The 21,085-nt window shown below is 39.3% G+C and overlaps 1 protein-coding gene across 1 annotated transcript in view; it reads right to left on the bottom strand.

Moving 5' to 3' along the window:
- The window catches only part of NME7 (NME/NM23 family member 7), a 72,936-nt gene that overhangs the window by 27,683 nt on the left and 24,168 nt on the right, over positions 1-21,085 (bottom strand). The window contains exons 8-10 of the mRNA XM_009891643.1: positions 13,394-13,458; positions 11,753-11,821; positions 7,551-7,652 (exon numbers count right to left, since the gene is read on the bottom strand). Coding sequence (XP_009889945.1) covers positions 7,551-7,652; positions 11,753-11,821; positions 13,394-13,458 — 236 coding nt within the window. The remainder of the gene's footprint in view (positions 1-7,550; positions 7,653-11,752; positions 11,822-13,393; positions 13,459-21,085) is intronic.

Genomic DNA, 21,085 nt, shown 5'->3' with positions numbered 1-21,085 from the left:
ACGTGTCTGCAGAGCTGAACGGCACAAAGCCCTAGATCAAGAAATTGAGTTTTCTTAAAAAGTAAATATTCTAAGTGTGGCTTAAACCCTTACAAAAATGGCTAGCCCTATGCTGCTGTCCAGGGAAGGGCTTATAAACCCAGCTCGGGGACACCCTGGCACGTTACCCATCCTGGGGAGTAGCTAGGAGGTCTCTATGGCAGCACAGCAAGTCAAGGAAGATCAGTAACCAGTGCTGTTAATGCCCTGTGGCACATCCCTGCTTTCCTTCAGTCTTTGGACTCACATTCAGCTTCTGTCCTCTTGCTAAAATAGGTCAAGCTATTCCAGCTTGGAACCAGGCACAAGGAGCCCAGGAAGAACCAGTTCGAAGCCAGAGACAGCCGACATAAGGAAAAGAGAGGAACACAGATGGGAGCCCTGAGGCTTCTGAAGTTGATGCTACTTTCCAGGAGGACATACAGGACTTTTGACAAAATGTTGATAACTTCCTGAAAATGTCCAGAAATTGCAGTTAAGAAGGTGCCTCGTCACAAGGGTATACTAAATAAATATCAGTGACAGGTAGCGGAGGAAACTACAAAACCCCCCTCCATAGGCTAGAGGGACTTTGGTAGCCAACTGACAAAAAAAAAAAAAAAAAAGGGCAAAAAAAAAAGCATTGCAGCAACCAGAAACAAGATGCAAATGTACTCCAGTTTCAGTCCTCTCCCAGAAGTCCCCAGCACCTTCTCTCCAGAGGATGAAAGCAGCAGACTCCTTCAGTATCATGCCTCTGCAGTGGTAGTGGGCTTGATATCAGACAATGCAATACCTTTTATTATCTACTTTACTAAATGACTATAATTTGTGACCAATGAATCTAAGTTCAATCCCACCCAGGACTTATTTAGGCAGACTTAATAAAGTCTGGTAGCTCTGGAGCCTCAGACAAGGAGGGGCAGTAAAAGTTTTTTTTCAAACTGTAACCTTGCCAACATGCCTCAATCACATTGGATTTAAAGCACAGTTCAGTCTTGAGGGCTCTGTCAGTATTTAGTCTCCTGATGGAGACTGCAAGTCACCACTAATAACAGCATTTTTCAACACATATGCACCTACCCATCAAGCATCAGTGAGCCTACAAACTCCAGCTGCACATGACACTGAACAGCCATCATATGACAGCAACCTTCAGGCAATAACAAGCCACATTTAAAGCAAGCCATTTGCAAGCAAAAGGTTCCTCCACCACTACTAGTGCTCTGATTTTTGTTCACATCTCCCCACAAAGACATATTTCAGTGAGGCTGAAGTCCTTCTTCCTATCAAAGGACTTCCCATAGCCTGCAAAGGGTGGCTTGGAGAAGACAGTATGCAAGAAACAGAGGTCTCAGCAGGTGACCTCAAAACTGTAACCAGATCATACATACGTGCCACTATGAAGCACATACACACACAATTAAAGCAAACAGGGCAGCAGGGGGAGAGGGTCAGGGGCTGGCAGACCTCTGCATACCCATTTAGAAGCAAGAGAAACACATCAGGAGAACTTATATGAACGCTGAATTCATGCCTGTAAAAATTAGTTATTGGATTCTTGACTCTCAGCTGCTCCCAGGGCTACACGCAGCTTTGACAGGAAGAACAAATACATCATTTATGTACCAGTCTTGCTTCTGCTGCAGCCAGTGCAGACTCCATCCGTTTTAAACCCGGGAAAGCAACTCACTGCCCCTGGTGTGGTGTTTGGCATCCGCACAGACACAGGCTTGTCTCTGACAACAAGCTACAAGGAGGTAAATTTCAAACCACACACCAACATATTGACAGTCTAAAGCAGTGGTAGCAACTCATGGTTAGAGTCACATTACAGCTGTGGGTCATTAGAGCACGGCTGCCTTAACACTACCTTTCTTCTCGATCCATAAGCCCCCTGCCCACGCACAGAGGGGTGACACAGAACAAGGTAGGAGAAGCCCTGAACCCACTGAGACTTTGGGCTTTATGAAACAGCAATGTCAGCCCAGCCAAAGGGGGGTGCACTAGAGGGAAGAATCTCCCTCCACAGACACTTAGTCAAAAATTACCATGTCCCCCAACTAAGAGGCCTTAGCACTATCTAGAACACATTTTCATTAAACCTGCAGAGGCTGATGTGGAAATTAAAAACTGAAAGGGCACAGTCAGATGACTGACCCTAAATAACATCTAAGCAATTCAATTATGTCTCTCCCATTGCAGGCTTAGACAGCAGGATATCGTAACTAGTATCGATCGATCTGTTTGCTACTCTAGCTGATAATGGTCTGGCACTGAATGAAAATTTTTATTATTATTACATGACTCAGGCTATCTAAGCAGATAATCAATTATAGGAAAATCTTTGTCAAAGAATTACATTAATAAATCTTATTTCTCTTGAAGCTCATTATGTATTTCACTTGTCAACACTGACCAAGGCTCACTAGGCTACAGAGAGAATCTACACTGAAACAGTTATGAAGGTATTACCAAAAAATGAATGCTTGAGAGCTCAAAAATAGTTTTTTAGATTTCTTTATACCTTCCACTGAACTATTTTTTTATGTGATGCAATATGAAAGTGTCATGCGGCTAATGTAGTTCTAGGAATTAATGTGAAAATTTTGGGCCTGAAATGCAGGTATTTTTCTGTGCTAGAGATTCACAGGAGGTCTATACAAACAAAAATCTTACAGCAACCAGCAACGGTGCTCTTTGGCGTTATCCCTATTTAACTGATGTGATAACTGAGGCAGAAACATATTGAACTTTTTGTCCAAGGTCACACAGTGAGGTCAGGAACGGGAGCAAAAGCAGACTCCAACTCTTTCAGTTCACTGCTTTGTTTTAAACCATCTCATCTCCCCTTTAGCTCTTTGGTGTTGATGCAAAAGTACAGAAGACTTAATACACTGTTACCCTTAAAATTGCAAATCCCCATGTAAAAAGAATGCAGGTTCGGATCTAAAGCACATATACAAAAATCCCTTTTCAGCCCACTGGGTGCAGAAATATTGCAGCACATCCCATCACTTTAATAATATCTCACAGCAGAAGGTACTTGAGTCACTTTTAGTGTACTGCCAATCCTAACTAAAAGCTCTCTGAGACTACTAAAAGTTATGCAATCAGCCAGGAACATGTAGTTGATGTAGACTCCTGCAATTACATGTTATAACCAAATTTTTCATTTGTGTATAAAGAAAGTTCAAAAGGTAAAAATAAAAAAAAATAAAAGCAACATATCTAACTTCTACAGCATTTTGGAAGTGTCTTATGAATACTAAATAAACACCTCGACAATTCCATGACAAAAAGTTACCATCAGCTATTTCAACATAGAAGCTACATGAACAAGATGTGAAAACTGAAGCTGTAGCTTCAGACTGAAGTAATAACAAAAGGCCTTCAACTGCTCCAAAGGCCAAAAATACACAAACACCGATCAAATGAAACATCCATGTCAGCAAGCGCAGGCAGTGACAGGATTCCCTGACCACCATCCCCCTATTCCAAGGTTTTTCTGTTGTAGACTTTGCTTCCTCATCCATGTGAAACAATGTCAAATCAATGCAGAATAGGTTGCTGCTTTTTTTTTTTTTTCTTACTGTGCTGCATTTACCCCTACGCCTCCAAGCACTTTCATTTCTTTGCAATGAAGAAGAAACATAACTTCTTTTCTGTTGAACTTTGGTTGCAGTTAGCAACTGTCATTTCTAAGTGATAGTGTGTACTGAAAGTTCAAAAGGTCTGTGTTCTGTAGTATGTTTTAACTAACTTTTTAACTCCTTTCCTAGCTTTCTAGAGCAGTTACCTCTTTGCCACAGGTGTAATTTTTTTCTCTCAATGTTAGAACTGCACCAGTAAAAACAGAGTGAAATAGCACCAAGCACAAAAAAAAAAAAAAACCACAACTAATTTAACAATCTGCACTACAAGATTTGATAGTATATTTTGAAAAAGGACTTAATTGATTCAGACCCACCATGGAAAAATCAGTGGAACTGAAAGTCATTTCATAAATACCATTCTTATTTGAAATTTAAATACCTAAATAAAAGTGCTCAGCTGCTCAAAGGATCTCAATATCTCAAACCTCCTAGCTTTGGGTGCATAGCAGAGGCTGCGGGTGCTTCCCCTCCTTGAAAAGCCACAGTCTTTTGTGGAATTCAGAGATCTTTTTTAAATAGCCCTTATTAACATTGTAATGAAAAATTATTTTCAAGAGGGTGAGCAGAATGGCTGCTGGCCTTTTAGAGGGGTGCTGCAACAATAAGTAAAGCATAAATACCTCTTTATTATAGTAGATGTCTTCCATTTCTAAGCCCTACAACATTAGCCACAGAGGCATTCCAGGACAGAGAGAATGAGGCGCAGACCAATGCCAAGAGCAAGTCACACAAGTAGTCTGGGACCTGGCTGTGAGGAACAGCTAAGCTAGAGGCCGCAATCGGAAGATGAGAAAAACAAGCATCACAGCTGATCTGAAAGATTACGGAAAGGCCACAGATGAGACCACCAATGACACACAAAAAAACCCAGCTGCACTCCAGGAGCTTAAGCTGAGTGTAAAGATGCTGACAGTTGACCAAGAGTGCAGTGACCCAGCCGGCTACTCACTAGCAAAACGCCAGTCTACAAGAAGAATGCAAGCAGCGGCAGCAAGATCTACAGAAAAGCATTTCTCCTAGTGCATATACTATCCACCAGGGACAAATGTTCCACAAACCTTCAATCTGTAACACTGAGCCCTTCAATCAGGTCACAGTAATTTTGAGAGTGAGCATGTCCAGTACGGCTCCTTACAGACAAGTATCTTTATATCCCACTGCCCACTTTCCAGATTGGATAGGCTGTTTGTACACTACTACAAAGACACTCAAAACAAGTTTTTGGTTAGTAGTCTTCCCTACTACCACATGAGAGGTTTTAATAAAGTATTTATAAGCTGGTTTATAGTGAAGGATATTTTTGGCAGAGAGCTTTACTGACCTGCAGTGCTAACAAAATATTACCCAGCTATAGAAAACAGCACAAAGTTCCATTTCATTTTTAGCATTGTACACTTGGTATAAATTGCTAGCTTATTAAAGTATAATCCTCAAAATGGAACAACTCTTTACTCTTTCTTCAGCCCTAAACATCAGGGACTTGGACAAAAGGAGACCTATTTCCAAATGACATCTCACCTTGATTTGGAAAATTTGTGTCATCTCTTTTTGGATGCCTTTTATTGATGTGTATCCAAACTGCCTCCCTGCAAAACCAAGAACAGACTGAAAGGGCTGTTAACTTTCATACCCAGTTTAGATATCTGACTTGCCACAAACTAATTCTTACATTTGCTATGTATCTAAGATATAGTTAACAGAGCACGTGATTGGGAAAGATCCATTATAAGTCAAATGCCAACACCTTTACTCACTTCAAACAGCACCTTGCTTTGAGAGTAATCACAGTGATTTCAGGGGCACAACTTGCCAAATAGAGTACTATTTAACAGGAGCCAGTGACCCAGTCAGGTATATTTTGTAGCAAATTTGCTCTTCACCTATGTTTGTAAACAGACTGCACCCGCATCAGGATCTAGCATACATAAACAAACAAACAAAGTTAGAGCGATTCAGATCTCTCAATGATAATGCACTATTTGCATGACACTTAGATTTACTTTAACCACTAGAATATCAAGTCCATGGTATCTTCATGGTCTGTATATAACCTTGCTAGGTAATGAAACTGCTGTTATGGTTTCTGATACCCCTATTTGAGAAAGATATTGTTAACCGCAAAGTTCAGTTGTGAGCTTCTCCGGCAATTCTGTTTGGGAATGACAAAAGACCACCGAGATACCTTAGTCCCTTCTCCCTCAAGGACAAGCTACAAATGCTGACTGAAGAGACAGATAAATTTCAGGCAAAGATCACTCTTGAGAGCAGCTGTAGTTACTGTACATATGCTTTATGTGTCTGAAGAATCAATTAATATGTGATTCTTATAGAAAACAGTAGACAGAATTATATAACACTTCTGCCTGTCTCCCAAACATACCATTACTGTAACTGCTATGAAGTCAATATCCAAAACTTACAGCTGTCTGCTTCCACTAGAAGTGGGCGGGGTACTCATTTTCACTTCGTAAGTCACATAGTTAACCACTGAAAAGGTAGGTTGCTAGCAAGAGATATGGGAGATGGGAATTTAGTTCCCTCCTTTGCTGTTTTCTCGTGCTACCCAGAGAAGCCATCAGTTTATACATCCCTCAGTCAGTTCCTCAGCTTATCGACAGTTGCTTCGGTCACACACACGTTGTATGGCCATGACAGGGCTTTTTCATGTGATGTAGTAAGGGAAAATAGCAACTTTCCCCTTGTATAGGTACACTTGTCTTTAACAACCTAATGCAGCTGTGTTGCTTGCAAGCATATTTTGATTTTAATGTATCAGGCATTAAACAAGCAGAAACAGGAAAAGGAGATAATAGACCCAAATATAACAACAGCATCTTTGAGAGTTTTAAAGATCAGAAACTTTAAACATGGAATCTGAAACAAAACTGAAACCATCATATTGTGTACATTACTACTGATATATCATCCTGCAGTTAAAACTAAGTTAGATAAACAGGTTATGGTCTGCTTACAAGATGCTAACCCAGCAGAGAAACTTTTCAATCTCACTAAATAGAAGGAGAAAAAAGGGTTTGGATAATGCCTATAATTTGTGCTTTCTGTAATAGAAACTCTGGACTTGGAGAAAAATACATCCTGAACAACTTGTTCTCCCCTTCCAATATTAATCTGTGTGAATTTTTTCCATGGAAATTGGTAAACCCACTCAGTCTGCAACTAAAACATCAAAACTTAACCAAAAAAACATAAAAACCCTGACCTCATTGCCTCCATCTTGATATTTCACTTCATGGCTCTGTATGGTATAGTAGCCTTCACTGTTTAAGAAAGAACTGCAAACTTTTTGAGACAGCACTTATGCTTGTCTCCAAATTGCACACAGCATCACACATACCCAGTTAGTCACCTGAAGAAATCAAAAATAAAAGCTAGAAGCATCAGCATAGCTAACAGGTATGAGAACTTTTACGCCCTTTTTTGTTCGTTTCCTTCCAAAAAAACAAAGGAACCGATTCTCCTTTTACAGTTTCACCCTAGGAGAATGACACCGACCGCAGTGGACTAACATTTGATTTACACTGGCATGCACAAGCAATAACTATTTGTTCCAGGGCTCTGAAGCCTTGGGTTAGAATATTTATGAACCTTCAACAAAGATTTTTGACTAGATAGCTTTGCTTTCACATATCATCACAGTATTTTATCATCGAGTTTAGGTAAGATCAGAAGAGCTGCTAGGGGATTTATAAATTGGTCCAGTAAGACTAGCATTTCACCTCCATAATAAGGTAATGCTTACATGTTTCCAACGAATGCAGCAGGGACATGGCAGCCATACCACACCACAAAATTTTAATTCACATAGACAGCACATCAACTTTTTAAGTTTTCCTTATCACTCAAGCAAGTACTTACAGGATCAGAAGGACCACAGAAGTCTCTGAACACTTTTGGAGGCTCAGGCTGTATAATCTCCATTGCTATGCAAGGCCCTGAACACAATTCTGTAACCATCTCCTGGACAAGAAGAGAGACAGAAACAAATCTGAGCTTCTTTGGGCACGAGCAAGGGTTGTATTACTTCCCCAAACTAGACCCAAAATTACAGGACAGTAACAATTAAGAAATATTGGTGCATCTAGGAAAGCAAAGACATGAAATAAAGAGGTCATTAGTATTTGCAACAAAATAAATGTTTTCCGTTTTGCTACTTGGTTTAGAAAGTGAAGATTGAGGTAATAGGAAGTTCCATCTTAACATGCGGAGGAACTTCTTTACTTTGAGGGTAGTGGAGCACTGGCACAGGCTGCCCAGAGAGGTTGTGGAGTCTCCCACTCTGGAGACACTCAAAACCCGCCTGGACGCCGTCCTGTGCAACCTGTTGTAGGCGACCCTGCTCTGGCAGGGGGGTTGGACTAGATGATCTCCAGAGGTCCCTTCCAAACTTGACCATTCTGTGATTCTGTGTAAATTGGATATTCAGCTTCAAGAGGATACTGAATAGCATGCAACAGCATCCACAATACCTTAAATTCTTTTGTACATCCTTATTGATCTAGATCTGCATTTCACAGAATTATCCCATAATTTGTCAAACTAGACTGAATCAATGGAACACACTTTACTGGGTATAAGCCTGAAAAAAAAAAATCACACCATGTTGAGCCAGTTCCACAGGCAGCAATGTACTTTGCAGTGTTCCCTACAGGGAGCACAGTACACAGCCAATATTTGTTTCCAAATATATACCCATTTGATGGCTTTATGTCATTTAAGTCATTTAAGCCCAAAATGTCTCTTGGGCTTTTGGTTCTCACTGTCTTTTCCTCACATATTACTACAGAAGCTGAAACATACAAGCCAACAGAACAGAATTGAAAGGGGCCTGTGGCACAACTTGTTAGGGAAAGGGTACTTGATCTGGCAACATTCTTGTGCTGTACTGTTACCAGAATCTCAGTTACACTGAAATCATCTGCTTCCCTGGAGCCTCTTGGAGAGTAGAGAGACATCATGAGTTCTGAGTGGGTGATGAAGATGGGTCTTAATTTTCACAAGCTTAAATTAAGCCTGGGCATTAGTGCCGAACTGGAGTTTGTTAATTAGAAGTATAAGTTTCACAGGCAGAAAGAATGTATTTTGATGTTCTAGTCTGAGTTCCTTTTTTAAAACATGCCCTTATAACTGCATACTTGTCTAGAAATTTGGGCAGACAAGTTTTAAAAAAAAAAATCAGGACTATTAAAACAATCAAAACCAATGAGGAAAGGAGAAGACATTCACAGGAAGTAAGGGAAGACAGGGAAGGACAAGCAAGTACTGCAACCACACCCACCAGCCATGGGCAGGGTCAAGGATGAGCCATGGCAAAGAACAAGAGCATACAGAGGGGGGGAGAAAACCAGTAGCAAAAGAAGGATTGAGTCCTTTTCTGCCTTTTATGAAATGTGATGGAAACTAAATACACAAAGACTCCAAGTCAAGCAGTATTGTTCCAAAGAGTTGGTATCTTCATAACAGATTCCATGCTGAGAGCATGTGCTTAATCTCCCCACTCTGAAGTCAACAGGACTGAATTTTTGCCAAATGCCTCTATCACCAACCTTATCCTAGGAAATGTAGGTAGAAGTGTTCCTGAGAGGACATGAAAAGAGTGCAGACTAGTTTCGTGCTCTACAACATGAATAAATATTTCAATTCCAAAAATTGTCATATCACCACGGATCCTCTGTTAAGAACAGGTCAAAGGACAATAGATTTCATTCTGTTAAGACACAGTGAATTGCCACAAAGTCACTACACTGTACAAGTTAATTGAATTCTTTCATCTAAATAACTGTTAACAGGAAAGTGGAGAAAAACCAGGCTTTTAACTAGAGGTGAATCAACTCAATTCCTCCCTGCAAACTAGGTTTTTTCTAGTTCCTCCCTTTACTATTGTTTCTGTATCAGCACTGACATCCCACCAGCAACAACAAACAACGTGAGCAAAGTCACTCCTGACTCCTTCATTACAACACAAAGCTGAGGACTGAAGACCAGCTGCCATCAGCTACAACACAGAGGCATGTGGTACTATGTGAGACAAGCTCGGTCTACCTTACATAGCCTCATCAAGTCCAGAGTTGAATTCAAATAGCAGATACTGTTTCTCTGGTAAGATTCTCAGTTACAGCTGTATCAGATTTTCTTTAGCAAATAGTTTATTCATCAAATAACACGGCTTGTGGTCAACCAAACCCATTCCTGGAGCTGGATCGAGCTCAAGCATTTTTGATTAACAATGTGAATTCTGAGCTGACCCAAAATAATCTCCCTCCTTTTTTTTCCTATTTTCTATTCTGGCTACAGCAGGAAATACAAAGCAAAACAGCACAAAACCTAATCAAAGTATGCAAAATCCCATGCAGAAGATACCAACAAAGCTAAAACTTCGGGCAATTGTTCAGCTTTCTCTTTTCAGGGAGAAGTGCTTTATATACAATGTCAAGCCTTTATCTGACTGACAAGGAGTAACCAGAAGAAACGGGAACACAGTTTTTGAAAAGGCTTTCTGGATGCCAAGTATCTTCTGTGCCAAGTTATTTTGGAATGATAAGTAAAATTCAGATCAAAACAGACGGTTCTGAGTCACAGATATAAGAGGTCATATTCTTTCTTCAATATCCTATTTCGCAACATACTTCTTCCTATTTGGCCTGACAATATCTATTGCTGTTCCCATATGTGCCTTCTCTGGATCCCTTTACCATCATGATTAGCTTTCCCATGTTTTCCTGTTTCACAGATATCCTAAGTGCACGGAGATATTAATTTAATTTCATTTCATTTCATCTGAGTGCATCCAGCACATATGGCTTGCTGGACAGAGCTCTAGATTCTCACTTTTCTTCAAATCCCATCTAAAACATATCTTTTTATTGACTTACTCTGTTTAAATGTCACTTTCCCTTCTGAGTAACTCTCCAATTAAATTATATAACTAAAATTTGCAATTTATTAGGGGGTCAGAGATTGTACAAAAGAGCTGCAGAAGACATTAGAAAATTTCCAAGTTGGTTCAAAGCAGAGACTTTTGCAGTACCATGGGATTCTTCGGGCTCTGAAATACTGGTTAGATATTACAATATTTGAATTCTGCCATGTACATACAAGTCTGCCTGTCCAGTCTTCCTTTGGTCCTTGTCAAAAATGGTGTTGTCAGAGGAGACTTTAAGAGTATCCCCCAATCTGAGAGTGAACTAACAGTACTGCTAACCTATTTAAAGACAAATCTACAAACCCTGTTGAAGTAAGTTGGACTAAACAATCATAAAGGTGGAAGAAATTAAAATAAAAATGTCATTATCAGAGTAACATTAGTAACTGTATGGAGTAATACTAGTAACTGTGTAGAGAACTTTTAATAATGTAACCATTTTAAAATTAAGGATAATTTGCACACTACATAGAATGGCAGTGAAGCTAAACTCATTATTTGTAAAATGAACCAAAATTCTCTGATAGAAGGTGACACGGAAATGCAAGCTCATCTTCCTGTATCCCCGTTGCTCTGTCTGCAGTTGGGAAGTTTTATGTGACAATACAACAAGGCATAATAATACACAGAGCCTTAGACATCCACTGGGATTACAGCCTATCTTAAACTTCTTAAATTTTCTGAAGACTCAAAAAAGTCAGATCAATAAATTTAAGAATAGCTGAAAATGTCATTAGGAGCACACTCAAATAGAGCAGCCCCATTGCAAACAAAATAATAAATATATATTCCGGTCCAAGCCACTACAGCAATATCAAATCAAACAAAGATACAGATGTGACACATTCCCATAGCTCTACGGCAATAAAATAACTTATCTGAGGAGGGTTTTTTCCCACTCTGTTGTATTTTACAAATTCCTTGGCTGCACAATTTTCACAGAAGATTCTTCTTTCTTACAACACAGATAGCACAATTTTCAAGATGAATTAGTTTATTTGAGAACAAGCTAGAACTGGTCAATACCAGGTTCCTAAAATAAATCCTATCATACAATCCCAAAAGAGGAAAGGTGTGACCGCTTCCTCATTTAATCATGTTTTATTTTTAAACAGATTCTTCTCAAACTTATGCTTACCACGTATTCAGCGACGACACCTTTGTAAATCTCATAAAATTCTTCCACATTTGCACGCTCCATGTTGAACTAAGAAAACAAAAATGTTAGCCAGTCTGCCTTAAACAACAACAACAAAAAATAGACAGGCACCCCTTCTTCAACAGCAAACATTCAGAATACTCTTATGTTTTGCTAGGTAAAAGGAATGGCTTTATAGCTGCTATACGAAGTTTGTCAACAGTTTAGCCAATGACGCCACAGGCAATGGCACACAGTATCTTCTTCCACCTTAAAAGTAGACGATGTAGTGTTGGCTGATGCCACTGAGATACGCAAGAGGATCTGTTTGTTGCCTAGTAAAGGAAAGGGGCTATTCTTCATTTGTGGTGTGGATTTGAGTCATAGGGGCACAAGCACAAATACAGGCTCGGCAGAGAATGGATCAAGCAGCTCTGAGGAGAAGGACCTGGGGGTACTGATTGATGAGAAGTTCAACATGAGCCAGCAATGCATGATTGCTGCCCAGAAGGCCAACCACATCCTGGGCTACATCAGAAGTGTGGCCAGCAGGTCAAGGGAGGTGATTCTGCCCCTCTACTCCACTCTCGCGAGACCCCACCTGGTGTACTGCATCCAGCTCTGGAGCCCCCAACATAAGAAGGACATGGACCTGCTGGAGTGGGTCCAGAGGAGGGCCACAAAGATGATCAGAGGGCTGATCAGCCTCTCCTACGAAGACAGGCTGAGAGAGTTGGGGTTGTTCAGCCTGGAGAAGAGAGGGCTCCAGGGAGACCTTATTGTGGCCTTCCAGTACCTAAAGGGGGCCTACAGGGAAGCTGGGGAGGGAGTTTTTACAAGGGCATGTAGTGATAGGATGGGGGGTAATGGCTTCATACTGGTAAAAGGTACATTTAGATTAGATATTAGGAAGAAATTTTTCACTCCGAGAGCGGTGAGACACTGGAACAGGTTGCACAGGGAAGTTGTGGAAGCTCCATCCCTAGAGGTGTTTAAGATCAGCTTTGAGCAACCTAGTCTAGTGGGACGTGTCCCTGCCTATGGCAGGGGGGGTGGAACTAGATGATCTTCAAGGTTCCTTTCAACCTAAACCATTCTATGATTCTGTGTTTTCAGATCTTGACACTTTCACAAAAATCAAAGGGCAGAGCTTACAGGACTAGTCTTGGGAACAATCTCTGTGCCAACTTCCTTTAACTGCTGAGTGTGATCAGGGTGTCAAAATCCTTTAAGTATCTTTTAAAATTTTCCTCTAAATTCATACTAAATATCTATTTTAAAAATTTACAGAAGGATATTAACAATCATTTCTCTAACCCTAGCTAGCACGTTTTGTAAAGATATCTCAAATTACTCCAAGAGAGAGTGTTATCATTATCCCCCTTGTAACTATAGGGAAACTGAGACACAGAGAGGTAAAGTGTCTTGGCTCAAGGTCACCCAGCAAGGAGAAACAGATCAGCTGATCAATCAAATAATAAAACACAAATATCACAAGGACAATGCTAAACCCAAAACATCGCTACAGAGTCTGCACAAGGGTTTTATATTGCAGGAAGACACCTGTGCATTGCTGTGAAAAGCATACAGCACTTCTCCAACTTCTGTTTATCGGAAAAACATACACAAAAGGAAACCTACCATCTGCAAAGCTGAGATCTGAAATCCTTCACTGATGATGGCTTTTATAATTTTTCCAGCTAGCCCTGAAGAAACACACAAAAGACAGTACTCAATTTTAAAAAGCACAATTTACAACTGGAAGGTATTTATGTCAATATACCACTGATTTTCAAATAAAAAAACCCAACAGTGTTTGTGCAATGCTGTGAGAGGAAGCAGAGAGCAGGGCTGAGTTCACAACTCCATATTCCATCTAAAGTGACGTGTTATTGGTTTCAAATTACTAAATTCCATGCAGTTGTTGAAAGGAATCTCTGCTAAAAAAATGTAATTAATGAAGCCTTTGCTTTTCTCAAATAAACTGCAAAACACCCAGTTGCTGCAAAATCTGTATTTTTAATGAGGTTCCATTGGCAATATTGATTCTTAAACAGTAACTAATTCAGGGCACAGGCTGCCTATTTTGCTGGTTTTATACAGTGTTCACCAGAGTGGGGGTCCTACTTTAAGCTAGAAACAATGCAGGACAATAATAAATATTGCCAATAAACCAGCAGAAAAGTTCATGTCTTGTATGGGAAAACACACTAGTGCAAAATAACCTACCGCTTGTGAGTTTAACTCACAAATATGTTATTGCTGATCTTACTGCTTGCTTTATTGTCTCCAGAATGCATCCTCAAAGACTGAATGACATTGTAAAACAAAACACTAAACTTCAGAGAACAAGAACCACTGATTTTCCACTGAATGTATATTTTAGATTTGCCTGTGCTTACAAGATCAGGCCATTTTGAAGACTGTCAGCCAAGCACAGTACTCTGTGTAAGTGAATTTCATAAAATCACCATTTTTATAGAAAGTAAATGCCTGTCTTCTAGTATAATTTGTGAGAAACTACAATTTTCTGGACATTTAGTCAGAACAGAATTAACCACAGAAGAATACCCTGTAATGTATGACAATGCAGGATTTGACTTCTGGTCATTAAATAGTTTTATTAACTAGTTTTTAAAATTGCAGGAATTTTTAGCACTGCATAAATTGAGAAGAGAATAAAACAAAGCTAGTATCTAGGTTCTAGCATGCTCAAGATCTGAATTATACACAGTCTGCTAATAACAGTGGCATAGGATTGGTGAGCTTCCTCCCATATTAAAAGATCAATAGAAACTCTGAAAAAATGAGATGGATAGTTAGAGGGCTTTCAAAAATTGTATTTACAAATGAAAATGAAAAAGCTGTCCCTGAAGTATCCCCCAGTGTATTTTCTCATTAAGGTTTACGCAGAAAAATTTTCCCCACATAAAACAGTGCACACTTCTTCCAAAAAATCTTTTTACTGAATTCCTGGATGGAAAACCTGACATTTTGATACATACTTGGGCCACGTAGCTCTTCGAGCTCACAGAATATAGAAACAAGTGGAGGCAGGTGCAGTTCCTGTCCCACTATACTGTTACACCATGGTTCACTAGCACTGACAGAAGTTTCCTTATAATACTCCTGTGAAACCAGGAGAATATATTTCCCCTTTTTTCAAGGTGCAAAAAAAATAATTGCAGCAGCAAAACGAAGGGACTTCAACAGGTTTGCCCAGAAAATGCAAGACCATGTCAGAGAGAGAAACCAGACCTCTAGTTTCTTTTTGCTGCTGGAAAGGCTGAGCAGCTCAGATACTTCCACACACTGGTTCCAGTGAGGTAGCCAGCCTACAGTCTTGACTTTACAGATGAATTGCCAGTTTATAAAGAGATTAAGTGACTGGTTGGGGATCATTCAGGAAATAAATAAATGAATAAATAATCTGTGACACAGCATAAACATTTTCTTATCCTTGATCTTCAGAGCCAACGCTCCAGTCAGTCACAGCCACTGCTTCACCAAAAACCAACAAAGATGAAGAAAGGGCAGTGGCAGACAAGTGGCAACCGCCACTTGCAGGGACAAGGCTACCTTAGTATGAGAAAGCTGCTTTGCATGACAGATGTCCATTTTACACTCCATGAGTCAAGAACAGGCCACTTGCACAGGCCTTCACAGCCAGCAAGCATCTAACTCAAATACTCATCAGGTATAAGGTTCTGGGGTACTATGGAGATCTGCTTTTTACAGAACTTTTGTCCTCAGCAGTTTTATGCCTGCAAGCAAAATCCATGTTTTAGAGAAACAAAGGGGGACTAAAACATTCAGGTTTCTGGGTTGTTGCTCTACTTAAGTAATTAAGATCTTTCTTCTCTGTAGAGAGGAGACAGGCTCCTTTAATCATAGAAATCAAAGTAGGAACATATTTTGCATAAAGGTCTTTAATACAAGGTTCGTTTAATAATTAACTGTGATAAATCTATCAAGCTTTTCCTCTGCATTGTATTTCTGAGTTCATTCTTGCTCATCAGAGCAACAGAGAACCTTGTTGCTCCAGACAGATTGCCCACAACTGCAACACTCAAAAGGCTCAAACAAAGGAATTATTGTCACAACTGTACACAGACAGACATCTTGCCAAAAAAATTCAAAGTGCCTTGAAGAAGAGGCATGGGATTTCATTTACATTTGCAAAGCTGGGTGTTAGCTCCACTTCCCAGAGGTGGGAATTGAGGCACAGGAGGATAGGCGAGTTGCCAGTGGCAGAGCAGATCTACAAACCCAGTGACTTGGCCTCCATTGTCCCAGTTTAGGCAATACATGTATCACTTCTCCTAGGGACACCTTCCTTTCAAATTCTATCTGAACCAAAATAGAAACAAAAAGCTTGGAGGCAATCCCCAAGCAACAGAAGAGTGGAAGCTCAAGTCTCAGCTTGGGATCTGTTTCAGGCTCTCAGCCAGTTGCATGACTGAACTGGGACATGTCCTCTCCTTTGTGGGCAGATAAGGCTGAGGAAAAGAAGAACTAATTAGATAGAGTGCTATTTCAGCAGCTTTCAACAATTTGTTTTCAACTTAAAAATCCAGATCTGTAGTGAAAAAACCAGCTTTTTAAGGACCCTTCAAATAGGGCCAGTGCATGTTTAAAATGTGATTACAGTAAGAACCCAAATCAAAGCTGCAGATTAGGCACCCGTTATGGTGAATTTTCAGTCACAAAGCACAAAAGAATCACAAGCATTACTAAATACAACTGGGGAAATTTAATACTAATCATAACAAGTATGTAAGTGAGAGAGAGCATGCACACGCTTTATGTCTCCTAGGCAGCATTATGTTACTACACACCTAATAGAGGACAGATAATCTTCCAACGTGTTTTAATCAGATAAAATGATAAGGCACCAAGACCTCCTCAGTTACATTGATCTTCTCCAATTTGTTGCTTTACAACACAGTATTTGAAAATTGTACTTCTTTAAGAAGCAGAAAGTAGCAGGGAAGACATCAGACTGAAAAATGTTACAACTGTTTGCAGAATTACGGATTGGAATAAAATAAAACAGTTCATGAAAGTCACTTTTAACCTAACAGCTCTTTAATTAATGTGATGTAAGTGCTGTGTTACCAGGACCTGCCAGTCCCAGTGCACTACGAACCATCAGCCCTACAATTAGGGTTGTTACATTTTCTTCCCTTTGTTCTTGGCCTGTTTCCCACCTCAACCATTCCACCATTAAAAGCTTATTAGGCAAGACAGCAGACTGCCTTCAAAACAAGTTAAAAACTAGCGTCCTCGTCTCAGCCTCTATGTAATTTTTTAAATACCCTTCCAATAATTAAAAATAATTCCTCTGCAACAGCAGTTTTGACAGGAATACACAAACTGCCATGACTGACCAGATCAATGATCTACCTAATCCAGTAACATACTTCTAGAAGTAATTGGTACCAGATGCTTAAAGTAGCCCTTACTATAAGTAGCAATTTCATTTCATGTCTACTTTTTACATTTTAAAAAACAATTTTGCTTCACAGTATAATGAAATTATTTGATTCCTTACTGCCAAGTGTTAAAGGTTCTGTCCCAAAACTCCAGAGAATCATGATCAGGGTTGAGTCAGAGCAAAGTCCTTTTTGAATTCCGAAAGAGGAAGAACTGGGACTCAGAGCTGGGCCCTCCTGCAATGTATTTCAGTTGAAGTTCTCACTAATCTTTGGTTCAGACAACATTGCAAAACACCACACAGTAGGAAGCTGACAGATGTCCTTCTCAAAAAGTGCACTTCTTCTCATCAGTTAGTCAACCTACCCCCTGAAGAACAAGGTTTTTATCTATCTTTTCACTTTTGCTTTTTCTACTTAGAAATAATGCAACTTTAGGTACTCTTGCTATACAACAAATACACCATTTCTAGACTCTCCCAAAGTTTGTCCACAGTGATAATCTGCAGCTATTGATTTCCCAGCCTTGCTGTGTACTGTATGAAAAAGGATATCCTGTCATTTTTGTATTTGTATTCTGGAGCACCAAGAAGTGAGTCACAGAGGGCCAGAGGGTCTCCTGAGCGACACACGCTGCGCCAACAGAGAGGAGAAGCAAAGCTCAAAAGCTACCCAGCCTAACCACGAGGAGGGGAAAAAAGGACAAATACATGCAAACATAGAGAGGAACGTGTAAGGAAATGTTGAGAAAATATTATTCATAATGATAGAATCCAAGATTTTCCATCTTTCACCATTTCTCTCTAGGCATTGTATTAAAGGAGAACCTCAATAAGTTTGAAGGGCAGCTTTGCAGATATTTGTGGAGAACTCTATCAACGCTGCAGCACTGCTGAAAATCTTTACAAACACCATTTGTTTGAAAATACTAAAAGGGTGAAGACAAAAGATATCACCACTGCTTTACTGGAGAATAGAAGTCGGCATTTTGCTAGCACAAGAAAAATTATGCATACAGACAGCAAATCTTAGGGGACCTAGAAACCAAACCAGCCAACTGCTCGATGCGCCTGAGAATGGGAACCAACAGAAAGATTCAAAAGGGGTGAAAGGTTCAAAGGCTTAATCCCAGCTGCAACTTTCCAAACCACTATGAATGAGGCAAGACCACACTTGTGAATGCCAGTCAGGGCATTAAGACACAAAATGATGAAAATCTGTAGGAAAAAAATGTATTCTGAGAATTCTTGCATGGGAACAGATAGGAAGAGTCACACTTAAAATTCAGATTCAAAAACCCATGCAGAAATTCAAGTCAAAGATCACAGCCAGGCTACAGAAAGTATCCAGCAATTTGGCTATACCACATGTGCCATTTGATAAGGAAATTTAAGGAAGAAAGAAGGATTAAGAAGAAAAGATCAATACCTCTGCAACAATTACACTGAACTCAAACTGATGGTTGTATATTTACAAAAAAATCCAGAAAGGCTTAGGTTTCTGTCTTACTGTCTTTCTTTGTTCTTGTGTTAAGAGAAAGCTTAAAAAGAAATACCCAGTTTATTTTTCTTTTCATTTCTTTCTTTCAAGATGTTCATTATTTTGTACTCCCTTAGCACATCCACTCTGATTTTTTTTCGCTTGAGATTATTGTCAGCCACTCTGCCAAGGAGAATGTTTCTATGGCTATAATAATTTTCATTTACTTTTGCTTCTTCCTTGAGCGTGAACAAAACTAAACATACTTTAGTTGAGACTGCACCATTGGTTTGCATGATGGCATTCAGTATTATAATACATACCATTCATATGCTTACTAATATTTCTTTCTTTTTTCTAGTTATCCCTACTGAACACTGTGCATGGGACTTTTCATGAATGGTTACAGTTAGAGAGGCAAAGTGGTTAAAATTATGCCTTGTAGTGTGCATTAGCCCGTAATTATAAACAATACCTTTAATCTACTATTGCACTGTCAATTAACTTAACTCTGGAGGTTAAAACCCTCAGGAGATCCCCTATAATCTGTTCCAGCCTTTCCTAATTTTATAGTCCACTTCCTGTGGAAGGTTTGCCAACTCACTCTCATAGATCAATAGTAAATATACTGTAAGATCTATCATTTATTTTCAACTTGGCAAAATACTATCACATATTCCTACATTCTGTGTCTTCGCTCTTTTCAGACCCAATACCTTGCCTTTCTCCTTACACTCCGATTTGAACTGGCCTGGGGATGAGTGACAAGACTTCGCTTGTAAAGCCCCTTTAATTTGACGTGCTCATGTCCAGTACAGTGTTCAGGAAAACATTTAAAGCTGTGCAGACGCATATGCTGCACAGATCTAAATGTACAAATTTCTTCACTAAAAGAAAATGTTGGTTTCCTAACAGCAAGGGACTTTGACAAAGGCACTGATATTCAAGTGAATTAGATTATCTGGCTTTGTTTTACGTTCCTTTATGGAAAGCATACTTAGAGAATTCAGAGATCAGCAAAGCATATTTTCCTTCAAAAAATACATGCTGGTAAATGTCCATCATATCATCGCTATCTAAGTGGCTTAAATGAAATCATAGACTCTTGATTCATCAGTTTCCTTGGTAGGAAAGAAGTTTCATTAGCCTGAAATTCCCTGGAACATTCTTAGAATTAACTTTTCTCTAACCCTTTAAGAATGAAAATCCCAAAATACAGTAATAAACATTCATTCCTAATGTTGGGGTTTTTTTGGTTGGGTTTTTTTTTTTTAATGTTAACACCATTGTTCTTGCACAGAGATGATTTTCAGCAACAGGAGCGCCACTAATATAAGTCCACTGAACACTATTATGAAACACTTTCCAGTAGTAGGAGAATACTTATAAGCTTCAGCAAAGATTGGCTATGCCATTTGATGTTTGTTTATTTTTTTTCCTCTGAAGTATACCTCCTCCTCTTCCTTCCAATCTCAAACTGTCAGAAAGGATTTCCAGATTCAGTTCACCTCCCCCTCTACCTTAACCAATTCAAATGTAAAATATATTTTTCATACTTCAAAAAAATAAACGTCACTTCCCCACTAGCCACTGAAATCCAAAGTCAGTCTAAGTTGGGAACCCAATGCCAAGCTGCTAAAACTTTATGCAGGAAATAATCAAGAAATAACATTAGATTGGTTTCAAAACCAAACATCCCAAGCAAGGAATATCCACCATTACAACTACAGCAAAGAATTAAAAACACAGATGTAAGCAGATAAACTACTGTTCTCGTGGAAGCTATTTTTTTTCCTAAAAAATGGTGGTAAAGTAGGTTGCTTTCATGTTAATCACTTTTTCCTACCATCTCTAAAGAAAAAAAAACAAAAACAAAAAAAAACAAACCCAAAACCCGAAGCACCACCAGACACCACCAAACACTTCAACAACCGATATATACTATGTTCAAGGAAAACTTATATAAGAAACAAAGTGTATTCGATTTTGCATAAATACATCTTCTGTCTGGGCATATCTGCCTGCAAAAAAAACCACTTGCTTCTAAAAGCATAGTGCCTTACTAAGTATTTTTCACATGACTGCAGAGCTAAGACTGCCATATGGCATGTAGGAATATCCAGAGGTCACACCTCAAACGATCCATTGTACTTCTTTGAAGCACCTGCAAAGATTTGTGTTCATCCCACTTTTTTTTTTTTCCATTTCCAGATTCTATCATCAAATAGTTCCTTCCAGACTTCAAATTAAGTGTATCAAGATTATCACTGATGTCCCTTTGCACTCAACCTTGTAGACAAGATACAAAGAAAAGTTCTGCCTACAATAAGGTGAAGTCCGTAGCCTCTGCAGTTCACCTTTCTATTATGCATACTTATCATAGACAGAAGATATACTTTCAGATTACTTATGAGAAAAT

The sequence above is a fragment of the Charadrius vociferus genome, unplaced genomic scaffold (assembly GCF_000708025.1).
Source record: "Charadrius vociferus isolate BGI_N301 unplaced genomic scaffold, ASM70802v2 scaffold329, whole genome shotgun sequence".
NCBI lineage: Eukaryota > Metazoa > Chordata > Aves > Charadriiformes > Charadriidae > Charadrius > Charadrius vociferus.
Note: the sequence above shows the minus strand (reverse complement) of the source record. Positions and strands in the feature narration are given on the sequence as shown.